At 37.1% G+C, this 12,398-nt stretch overlaps 1 protein-coding gene across 1 annotated transcript in view; it reads right to left on the minus strand.

Annotated features, from left to right (window-relative positions):
- Positions 1-530: 530 nt before the first annotated feature.
- Positions 531-12,398, minus strand: part of pyroxd1 (pyridine nucleotide-disulphide oxidoreductase domain 1) — a 29,980-nt gene continuing 18,112 nt past the window's right edge. Inside the window, exons 10-12 of the mRNA XM_063072116.1 lie at positions 3,023-3,145; positions 2,784-2,921; positions 531-2,537 (exon numbers count right to left, since the gene is read on the minus strand). Of these exons, the coding sequence (XP_062928186.1) occupies positions 2,289-2,537; positions 2,784-2,921; positions 3,023-3,145 (510 nt within the window). The 3' untranslated portion in view covers positions 531-2,288. The remainder of the gene's footprint in view (positions 2,538-2,783; positions 2,922-3,022; positions 3,146-12,398) is intronic.

A 12,398-nucleotide genomic window follows, 5' to 3' on the forward strand; every position in this document is an offset into this window, starting at 1 on the left:
CAGGGCAAAGGTTTTAATGGTGGAAGATAGGAAAGTCTTCTTTAATATTCAATATGAAAGAGGAAGGTTGTGCTTAAACTATATGGAGTATTAGCGAATGCATAGCTACTTGCAGCTCTGGTTGCCACAACACAGGATGAATCATATAGCACTTGAGTGAGTACAAAGCAGATTTAGGTTGAAGTTGTCAGGGTTGAAGAATTTTAGTTGATTAGAAAAGCTGGCCAGGCTGGAAATGTTTTATTTGGTGCAGAAGAGCAGAGATTAACTGATGTGTATAAATCTGACAGCTCTCCTACATATGAGGACGAAAGTTTATTTTTTCCTTAGTAGTTCACTAACCCTGGAACAAAGATTTAAGATACTGGTATCAGTGTGTTGAATGAACTAGAGACATGAAGGCTCAGAGCAGTTAAAACAAAATGGGTTATAATGCATCATAATGAAGGGTCTCGGCCCAAAACATTGACTGTTTAGTCATGCTGAGTTCCTCCAGCATTTTTACTCTGGATCTCCAGCATCTGCAGAACCTTGTGCTTATGATGAGATGCGATTTACAAAGCTGCAGGCTAAATCATGGGAAGAGGGATTAGAATGGATGGTTCCACTTTGACCAGCATGAGCACAATGCAATGTATAATCCTGTGTAAAAAAAAATCCATCAAATTCAGAAAAGGAGAAAATAAAAGAGGTAATTCCTGGTCAGTAATCCTGGTTAGCATTAAAATTAGTTTCTTTCTTAAGATCACAAATCTAACATAGTTACAAATTGACAAAACCCTCTGACATGGGATACTGGATTGCATGCTTTACCTGACGAGGGAAAGTTCTCATGTTGATGGGATGATGAGAAACTGTACACGATTGGATTGCAGTAATGACAGCTTTAGTCTGATAATTTGTTGAGTGGGAGTTTAGGATATGGTCATGTTGTTTTCCATCATCAGCAATTTATTCATTCTTTTTCTTATGGATTCCTTTGATAGACAATCTAAATTTACAGCATATTCAATGGCTGTAATTTATAAAAAAACGATGACATGGTGGATTTAAACTGCCATTAATTACATTAAAGCGGCAGAGAGAGACATACACACACACACAAAAAAGACTGTAAATGCTAGAATCGGGAGCAACCCACAAATTGCCGTAGGAACTCCGCAGGTCAAGAACATCTATGGAGGGAAATGGACAGTCAACGATTTAGGTTAGCTATACCCGCTAGTTCCTTCTAGTCCAGATGAAAAGTCTCAAGCCAAAACATTAACTGTCCATTTCCGTCCATAGCTGCTACCTGACCCACTGAGTTCCTCCAGTGCTCTGTAGGTTGCTTTATAACAAATTTAGTGTATATTTATAAAATTGTTAAGGCATAGTACACTGAAATCTGCCATTGATTTGAGTGCAATTGATCAATCCCATTCCTTATGGCCTGGGAAATTATTTTCCTTGAAGTGCTATCCAATTCCCTAGTAAAGCCCTGACTTACTGCACTTCTGCCATCGTTGCAAGCAGAAAGTACCAGATCATAATTACCTACTGCATAAAACTTTACATTCGCATTTGCTTCATGTCTTTTATTTGAAATTTTAAATGTGTAAATTTAAACATGTTCTGAAGCATTCATTACATGGAATAGCTTCCTTTTCCTAAATCTCCTGATCATGAGGTAAACGGCAGATTAGAAAAAAAATTCCTCATGCCTGTAGGCAGAACTGAATAAATTCTGGTTATACACTGTTATGTCTAGGTATCATATGATGAGTAGATTTTGACAGTCTCCCTCTGAAGCTGGTGTGACGTTGCTCCAAATGAAAGGCTAGAAGTCACTGAAAAAACAGCTCTGAGGATGAGTTAATACCAATAAAACACCAAACGTAATTTCCAACATTTACTTCTAGAAAATATGATATATTGGAAAAGGCAAGGGAGAGGAAAAAGTCTTTAAGCTGGGTGAACGTTAGAAAATGCAACATAATGTACCAATCACCACTCTAAACTGCCCTACACCTTCCACAAGCTCAGAGATGTGCCTGAGTGCCTAAGAGTAAATTAATTCCTTTTTGTTGCAGTCGATTTGTTATGTAAACTAACATAAGCCAATTTGCACACAACAAAATAATTGTACTGGTGTCAGTTGAGGGATCAAGACATGAAGAACTTTTTCAATACCTTAAGGGAACTCCATGCCATCTTATACAACCACCTAGGAAGGCAGGCGCAGCTTCACAATCTGTTGGGCCAAATTACACAGGCTACATAATAAAAGACAAATTATCTGGCACGACTTAGTCAAAATAATCCTCGATGTCAATGTGAGGGTCAAGTAAGTCTTCGCCATATGCAGAAAGGTCCATCTGATTCAAAATTAGGTTTTCAAAGGTCTCTTCCAAATCAGTTTCACCAATGAGCACAGCTCCCTTCATCCTTCCATTCTGCATCACGACCTTCACATATTCCTGGCCTCTGGTACATCGCAGAAGCAGCTCGTAATCTCTCCCCAGACCCTGAGCATTGTACTTGCCTAACAACACCACCTGCAGGTTAAGTAAAATATTCATGCAAAGACAGTTAATGAGCAGAATTATTACAGCATAGTGAGTCATTTCATTTCAAATGCCAGCCGGCTATTTCATCCATACATTTATTGTGTGTAAACAGCAGTAACTTTGGAAGTAGAATTTTCTACTATAGTTTGTACTTCAGCTCAGAGTTAAAAAAATCACTGGGTTCAAAATGCTTCAAAATTCTGCCCAGTTTGTAATAACTCCTTTCAAACTTACCTTATAATTGAAGAATTTAGTGACATGAGCAAATGATTCAAAGCAGAAGTCCAATTCAATTGGTTCCCCCAATATCTCTGCTGCTATACACTTGGCTGCATAATATCCCATCTGTCTAGCTTGGGTCCACAGTCGCATCTGTTAGGTTGTGCAAATGAAAAACAAAATGCAATCACTGGACAAATTGCATTTTCTAACGTTAATGGAAAACACATTGTGACAGATGGCACCTATAGTACCTGATGCCAAAGAGCTCGAGGCTCCCAAGATACAGTGCAGACGTCACCAGCAGCAAAAATATCCGGTACTGAGGTATGCATCTGCTCATCTACTTTAAGGCCCCCATCTTCTGCCACATCAAACTATGTAAAAAAAAGAGAAACATTATGATTACTATTTATCAATTAAAATAGTGCTGCAATGTACAAATGCTTCCATCTGTCTTGCTTTTTCCCTTCATTTCATACTCATTACTTGTTTAGAAATAGAATTTCATAGACCAAGGAAAGAATTTTGTTGGCTCCTCACTTATTCCACATCCCTGTTCCTATGTTCTGGTGGTCTACAAGGATCTAATATTTATCACTTTTCCTTTAAAAGGTCTTTACCTCTTCTATAGCCTTAAGAAGTGGGTATAATTTGTCCAGATTTTTGAAACAGCTTCAACAGAGTATAGAATAATTCAGGGAAAGGTTATTGAGGCCAAGCGGGGGACTTCCGGTAGCGCTCATGGAGTGAAGTCGCGTTCTTGACTCGCTCCATTACCTCTGAGTTTTTCTTCTTATGATCAGCTATATTTTAATTAACCATTAAGGCATCGACTTTTACAATACTTTGAAACAAATTGGGCTCTTCGATAATCGGATGTTTTTAAGGTCTGCTATGTCTAAGAATGGAAAAAAACGGGAAGGACGGCAAATCTCCGGGTAGACCGAAAGGTACCGATTTCCCTCCGACTGAACCACCGCTGACTTTGAAAGCTATATCGGAGCTAATTCAAAGGGAAATTTCAACCTCTATTATGAAGCTGATTCGTGAGGAAATTTCAATTAATTTCCAGAAAATTGCTGATTCAATCAAGAAGATACAAATATCTATTACGGAACATCAGTCGGCTATATCTGATCTTCAAAAATCCACGCAGCAAAGTGAGCTCAAGATGGAGAAAATCAAAGAAACAATTAATGTAATGAAGAAGAAACTTGACTTTCTGACCTTTAAAAACTCTGACTTAGAATCCAGAATGCGACGGCAGAATCTTCGAATGATTGGGGTGCGTGAAGCTGTTGAATCTGATAACCCTATGAAGTATTTTTTTCGACTTTTAAAAGATGCATTTCCTACTGTATTTCCTGACCAACCACCGTTATTGGATCGTGTTCACAGAGTTCCATCATACTCGCTTAGGTCAGATAAACCTCGACATGTCATTTTACGTTTTCATTACTTTCAAGACAAGGAGAAACTGTTTTGTTTCGTTCGATCTAAAGGCTACATTGATTTTTTGGGTCTTAAGTTCCGATTCGTGGAGGATTTCAGTAAACCAATTCGGGATCAACGGGTTCGTTACAGATCTGTGATGTCGGAACTCTACAAGATGGATTTAAAACCAGCGCTGCTTTACCCTGCACGTCTAAGGATTCGTACGTCAGATGGAGCCCTCCGTTTTTTTGAATCTCCATCGGATGCCCAGAGTTATCTGGATCAATTTTCACCTTCAACATCTTAATCGTAATTTTTAACTATCTCCGTTGATCGGAGGTTGTGAATTTGTCAGTCTTAATTTTTTTTTGCCTTATATGGGCAGAAAAGTTTATTTTTGATTATTTAATATGGTTGCTAAACTTTCTTTCTATCTGCGTCATTCCTTTCTTTTTCCCAGGGGATTCTGGGTGGTTATTTCCTCACCGTCATTTTACCTATTTCCTTTGTGGCCTTAAATTTTGTAGTTTTTAAATCTACTTTGTTTTGTAGGTTTTCATAACTAGTTTAGGTTAATAATCTCATTTTTTTTTGTTTTGTTTACTCATAGGGTCTGGGGTTTGTTGCGGTTTTTTTATATTTTCTGGCTTTTACTCTGTTATATTAAGTGTTTGTTTTAATTGAGTTACCTTTTTTTATTCTTTTACTGTTTTATAATTAGCTGATCTTTTTTATATTTACACTTTTTTTAAGGAGCGTATACCGGAAGTCATGGGGGTAGTTTTAGTGCTTGCTTCTTTCGGGCTGGTCTGCGTTAGACTTAGCCTTGGGGTCATGGGGTGGGGCTTCATGTTTTAGTTTCTTTCTTCTTGGGCTATGTATATTATTGAAGTATTGGTTGCGTTCTTCTTCCCGGTATCTCTTATTTGTTCTGTTCCCTTTCCGGGTTCGTGGGTCGAGCCTATCGTCAATCCTCCTTGTTGCGGGTTGACTTTAGGGTTTATGGAGTCTATTATTAATTTTGTCTCCTGGAATACTAATGGTCTTAATCATCCTATTAAAAGGAAAAAAGTTTTTAAAGTGTTCCGGAGACGTAAAGCACAAATTTTATTTTTACAAGAGACCCATGTGCGGAGGGGGGACAGACTACGTTTTTTTAAATTCTGGAAGGAACAACAGTTTCATTCGAACTCCAATGCTAAGATTCGAGGCGTCTCTATTTTTATAGACTCCTCAGTTACTTTTATACAACATGATACTATTTCTGATCCGAATGGTAGATTTCTATTGGTTAGTGATCTACTATTTAATAAAAAGGTAGTTTTGGTTAATGTTTATCCTCCTAATATGGACTGCCCGGAATTTTATAAATCATTATTCAATCAGTTCTCGAATTTGAATGAGTTTTCATTGATCTGGGGCGGAGATCTTAAAACCTGTTTATCTTCAGCTTTGGACCGTTCGGCTCCTCTACGGACCTTACCTAATAAATCTGCAACTTTGATTAATTCATTCCTCTCTGATTCTGGGTCGAAGGACATTTGGCGTTTTTTGCATCCTCAGGAAAAAGATTTTTCTTTTTTTTCACATGTTCACCATTCCTATTCAAGAATTGATTATTTCTTTATTGACTCTCCTCTTATTTCTTCAGTGATTAAATGTGATTATGACTCTATAACCATTTCGGATCATGCTCCACTTAAGCTTTCTATTAAAATTCAGGCCAATACACAAAATAATAGACAATGGCGTTTTAATTCGCTGTTGCTTCAGGACTCGGACTTTGTTAACTTTATGAATGAACAGATTGATCTTTTTTTTACAATTAACTATACAGAGGATATTTCTGTGAACATTCTTTGGGATACTTTTAAAGCTTATATTCGTGGTCAGATTATCTCGTATTCTGCTGCTTTGAGGAAGAAGCTGAAGCAGGAGGAGTTGGTAATTGTGGACAAGATTAAGGAAATTGATAAGAAATATGTTATAGCTCCCTCTGAGGAGTTATATAAACAAAGAACTGAACTTCAAATGGAACACAGTTTATTACTTTCGTCCTCGATTGTAAACCAATTAAAGAAAACAAGAAGTGAATTTTATGTACACAGTGACAAAATTGGCAAACTGTTGGCTAATCAACTGAAGTCTAATTATGCTAAATCTCAAATTAATCAGATTTATAACCAAAATGACCGACTGATATTTGATCATGCGGGGATTAATCAAACTTTTATGATTTTTATTCTTCCTTATATCAATCAGAGTCTCCTCGAGATTCTAAATATATGAATGATTTTTTAGATAACCTAGACTTCCCTGAGATTTCACAGGATATGTCTTCTATGTTAGATACTCCCATTACCATGGATGAGATTAAGAATGTTATTTCCTCTATGAATTTGGGGAAAGCTCCTGGCCCTGATGGGTTTACCGTAGAATTTTATAAATGTTTCGCACCTTCATTAATCCCTTGGTTCTGTAGGGTTTTTGAGGCTTCATTAAAACTTGGTAAACTTCCTGAATCTTTCAATAGAGCACCAATCTCTATAATATTAAAGAAGGATAAAGATCCTGCTCAATGTGCATCTTATAGATCAATATCTTTATTAAATGTTGATTCTAAAGTTTTTTCTAAGTTATTAGCAAATAGATTAGAAAAAGTACTTCCTTTTATTATTTTGGAAGACCAAATGGGTTTTATTAAAGGTAACATACCTCAAAGTTGCTGGTGAACGCAGCAGGCCAAGCAGCATCTATAGGAAGAGGCGCAGTCGACGTTTCAGGCCGAGACCCTTCGTCAGGACCTGAAACGTCGACTATGCCTCTTCCTATAGATGCTGCTTGGCCTGCTGCGTTCACCAGCAACTTTGATGTATGTTGCTTGAATTTCCAGCATCTGCAGAATTCCTGTTGTTTTTATTAAAGGTCGTTACTCTTTTTATAATATTCGCACACTGTTAAATATTGTTTATACTCCCTCACAAAATGTTCCTGAGTGTGTTATCTCTTTAGATGCTGAGAAAGCTTTTGATAGAGTAGAATGGCCTTACTTATTTAAGGTGCTTGAAATGTTTAATTTTAGCTCGAAATTTATATCCTGGATTAAACTGTTATATCATTCTCCTGTGGCCTCGGTCCGTACTAACTCTCTAAGCTCACCTTTTTTCCCTCTTTTTCGAGGTACTCGACAAGGTTGTCCTCTTAGTCCTTTATTATTTGATATTGCATTAGAACCTCTTGCAATTGCCATTCGAGAATCTCCAAATATTACTGGGATAACTCGGGGCTTAAAGTCCCATAAAATATCACTCTATGCTGATGACTTACTTTTATATATTTCTAATCCCCAAAAATCTATCCCTGCTGTTTTAGAGTTATTAGCACAATTTGGTCTTTTTTCAGGTTATAAATTAAATCTTAGTAAGAGTGAACTTTTCCCGATTAATAAACAACTTCCCTTATATCATAACTTTCCATTTAAATTGATTAATAATTATTTTTCATATCTTGGGATTAAAATTACTTGTAAATACAAAGATTTATTTAAGATTAACTTTTTACCCTTAATTGACCATATTATTCAATTTTCATCTAAATGGTTTCCTTTATATTTAACTTTGATTGGTCGTATTAATGCAGTTAAGACGTTTTTTTTGCCAAAATTTTTATATATATTTCAGGCATTACCAATTTTTGTTCCAAAATCTTTTTTTGATAAAGTTGACTCCAAAATTTCTTCATTTATTTGGCAAAATAAAAACCCGAGACTGGGTAAAATACATTTACAGAAAGCTAAGAGAGATGGAGGTTTAGCATTACCTAACTTTAGATTTTATTATTGGCAATTAATATTCGACATATGAAATTTTGGTTACTTGACCAGGATATACTATCCATTCCTAAATGGGTAGCATTGGAATTACAATCTGTTCAGGGTTATACACTTGGCTCTATTTTAGGTTCCTCTCTTCCTTTTGATTTGAAACGCCTTAAACAGGTATCTAACCCGATAGTTAAATATACCTTATGTATTTGGTTTCAATTCAGAAAATTTTTTGATCTTAACCAATTTGGGCTAGCGATTCCTATTTTAGGTAACATATTTTTTCCTCCCTCTTTTACGGATCGTGCTTTTCAAATTTGGAAAACTAAGGGTATTTCACGGTTTTTGGATTTATTTTCAGATGGTTCCCTTATGTCTTTTGAACAATTATCTAATAAATATAATTTATCAAGAATACATTTTTTTAGATATCCACAAGTTGGAAATTTCCTAAGTACTATACTTTCTTCCTTTCCAATGCTTCCTCCTACATACATTTTAGATACCATAATTAACCTTAATCCATGTCAGAAAGGTACATCGGCTATGATTTATAATATTATTATGAAACTTAGGAAAGCTCCATTTGATAAGATTAGGGTAGATTGGGAACAGGAATTGGGGTCTATCATTTCCGTGGATGACTGGGGGCAGATTTTACAATTAGTCAATACTTCCTCTATCTGTGCTAAACATTCCCTAATTCAATTTAAAGTTGTTCATAGAGCACATATGTCCAAAGATAAATTAGCTCGCTTTTATTCTCATATTAATCCTTTTTGTGATAGATGTCCGGGGCAGATAGCCTCTTTAACTCATATGTTTTGGTCTTGTCCTACTCTGGAAACTTTTTGGAGAGACATTTTTAATATTATCTCCAAGGTATTGAATATAGATATCTCTCCTCACCCTATTACTGCTATCTTTGGACTACCTAAAATTTCCAGTAATCTTTCTCCTTCAGCCCGTAGAATGATTGCATTTCTTACTTTAATGGCGAAAAGATGTATCTTACAACATTGGAAAGAGCCTAATGCTCCAACTACCTTTTTTTGGTTTTCTCAGACGATATTATGCTTGAATTTGGAGAAAATTAGAAGCAATCTTTATGATTCCTCATTTAAATTTGAACAGACCTGGAGATCTTTTATTCAATATTTTCATTTAATGTAATATATACCCTTCTTGTTTTTTTTTACTGTTTTTAATGGAGGTCGGGATTGAGGACATGATTTTAAGTTTTTTAACTCTGTTTGGTTTCAAGTTAGCCCATTGCTTTGCTTTGCTTTTAGTTAGTTGCATGGTGGGTTTTTTGGGGAGTTTTTTTTTCCTTTTCTCTATTGATATATATATATAAAAATTAGTATACTATTATGTTACCTTGGTACGTTATGTTTAAATTACATTGTTTGTATCTTTTTTTTGTATTAATATCTCCTGTAATTTTATTATATTCTAACAGTGTATTAGTGCCTATATGGCTTACCTTTTTGTATACTTATTCAATAAAAAGGTTTAAAAAGAAAAAAAAAGAAAGAGGCCAAGCAGCAGAATGGCTTCAGGGCAGGACATGGAGTGGGGCTAAAGGGTAGCTACCCACAGGGAAAAGAAGTAAACAGTGGTATTTCACAAGGATCAGAGCTGAAACAACTGCTGTTTAGTTTATATTTATGAACTGGATTCTGGAATTAAAAACATGAATTCCAACTTGGTAATCTTCTCTGATTTGAATTCATCTACAGGACCAAGACCTGCAATAATTTACAGGAGGGAACTAATAAGCTTATGGAATGGTAAAAGAACAGGACAATAAATTACATCACAGACCCTGTGAGCTGGAATATTCTGATTGAAAGAAGAGGATCACAATACTTGGAAGGGGTAAAGCAATAAAGGGTTCCAAAGTACTAAACATGCAGTGATATAATCAATTATAAGTAATAATCACTAAAAAGGCTGTGCCATAGGTTAAAAAATTTAAAAAAAAAGCACTAGGATTTATTTCTAGACAGACAGAACAGAAGTGAAGGAATGCGGTGAATATGTATCAAATCTTTGTTAGACTCCTTTTAAAACATGACCCAGTTTCATATTATTTAAAGCAGAAAGGCAATGGGAGAGGGTGAAGAGATTTGCAAGCATGATTCACAAATGCGTGCATCAAGGTAGAATAGAAAGACTGAATCTTTTTACTCATCAGAAAAGTCTGGGGAGGGCCAACATCTTTAAAATTATGAAGGGTTTTAATAGCATAGATGCCGAGAAAGTGTTTCCACTGGAATAACAGTTACTAAGAAATCCAATAGAAGCTCGGGGGAAAAATGTTATCCTGTGATACCATTGCAAGTGAGTGTTTCATTGCACCTTTTCTTGTGCAGATGACAAATTCAGCTTTGAGTATGACGATAATGCGGAACTTTCGACAATAGGGAAGCTGTTGCAGAAACTGGATAAAATATATTTAAGTAGAGGTTTGACAAGCACATGAGGGAGAAGAGGAGAGAGGGGTCTAATGATAGAAATAAATCTGGAAAGACATTTGGGCAAAAATGTAGGGATGAACAGATTGGGCTAAATGGCTTTTGTTTTTGCTCATGGTCATGTCAATTTTCCTAAGTAAACCTATGTAAACAATGACTAAAGAACCTTCATTTATATGGCACCAGGCAAAAGCTCATGGTATTACAAAATATTCTACAACCAATTATAACAAGGGTAAATATTACAGCCAATTTATCAATAGTTACTGTTTCAGTTTTTTTATGTTCCGACAGAACTAGAAAACAGACTCGTTTTATGTTGCAGAGAAGACAGAAGGATAGGGAGAAGAAAAGGAATGCCTCATCCATTTTCCCTTTGGTGGAGACCAAGAGAAAATGGATAAGTCAGAATGGTGTCAATTAACAGTGGCTGGAGGAGGTGTACATGGTGAACAGAAAGAGCATGAAGCAAATAGCAGCTGCATGTGTGAAGTTGCTGAAATCAAGGAGAATGCTAGGAAAGTCTAATGGATTTTCCTATATCTTATGGTCTTATGGACTAGGCAGCACCTGTGCAGAAAAAGTATTGCATTTCAAAAGGTGAAGCTAAAACATAATAATGGAAACAGGATTTTGTCTTTTGCACTGCTTCATGGAGCAATATGTTGTACGCACATGCTGCAAACTTTGGGGCCCAACTTCTGATAAATTAGCCTTTTCTGACTGTGCTGGAACAGGGAAAGTTTGGTGAAAAAGCAAGGAATACAGAAAATGCCTGATAGCTTTTTTCATGGTGGTCAGTTATGGACCTGGAACACTGTTTCTATAAATGCTGCCTGGCATGCTGACGTCTCTAACATTTTCTGATTTGGTTTCAGATTTCCAGCATCTGTACTCCCCTTACAACCCCTTCCCCATCATCCCCAGATAGTTCCGACTTTGATCAGTTTTTCCTCTCAGAATAGATATAATTCCTTTCCACCAGTCCCCTTCACGTCATACTTTGTGTTCTATATCTCACAGTTCCGCATTGGTTTTAGTTTCTCCACTTCTGTTCACCCTTGCTCTAATAGTTTAGTTTACATCAGCAGGTTCGGGTGAGGACAGGCGTAGGCTAGAACTTAAACTTGATAAGTTAGAGGTATAGCAAGTGTATGCAGGACGGTAGTTCATGCAGTAGAATGCTCCTCCTGTGAAATGTGGGGTTTCAGGGTACCTAATGACTACATCTGCAGATAGTGCACCCAACTTCAGCTCGTGAGTGATGAGGTCAAGGAACTAGAGCTGGCTGCATTCAGGACCATCTGGGAGGCTGAAACCTTGATAGGTGAGACTTTTACTGAGGTTGTCACACCCATAGTGCAGGCTTTAGATAGTAGATGGGTGACCAGCAAGAGAAGTAAGTGGAGTAAGCAGTCAGTGCAGAGTTCCTTCTGTTTTGCGGGGGTGGGGGGAAAGGGAAGTGACAGATCAGTGCAGAGCAGCAGCAGCAGCCAGGCCAGTGACACTGTGGCCGGATCTGAGGCTCAGCAGGGAAGAGTAAAGTCAGGCAGTGACAGCGATAGGAAACCTGGTAGTTAGGGAGACAGACAGCAGATTCTGTGGCCGCAGTGGTATGTTGCCTCCCAGGTACAAGGTTCCAGGATATCTCAGAACAGCTGCAGAAGATTCCCAAGAGGGAAAGTGAGCAGCTAGAGGTGGTAGTGCACATTGGCACCAATGACATAGGTAGAAAGAGGGAAGAGGTCTTGCGCAGTGAGTATAGGGAGTCAGGGAAGAAGCTAAAGAGCAGGACCTCCAAGTAATCTCTGGATTACTCCCAGTACCACGTGCTAGTCAGGGAAGGAATAGGATGACGGCACAGATCAATGAGTGGCTGGAGAAGTGTTG

Source organism: Mobula hypostoma, chromosome 20 (genome assembly GCF_963921235.1).
Source record: "Mobula hypostoma chromosome 20, sMobHyp1.1, whole genome shotgun sequence".
Lineage (NCBI taxonomy): Eukaryota > Metazoa > Chordata > Chondrichthyes > Myliobatiformes > Myliobatidae > Mobula > Mobula hypostoma.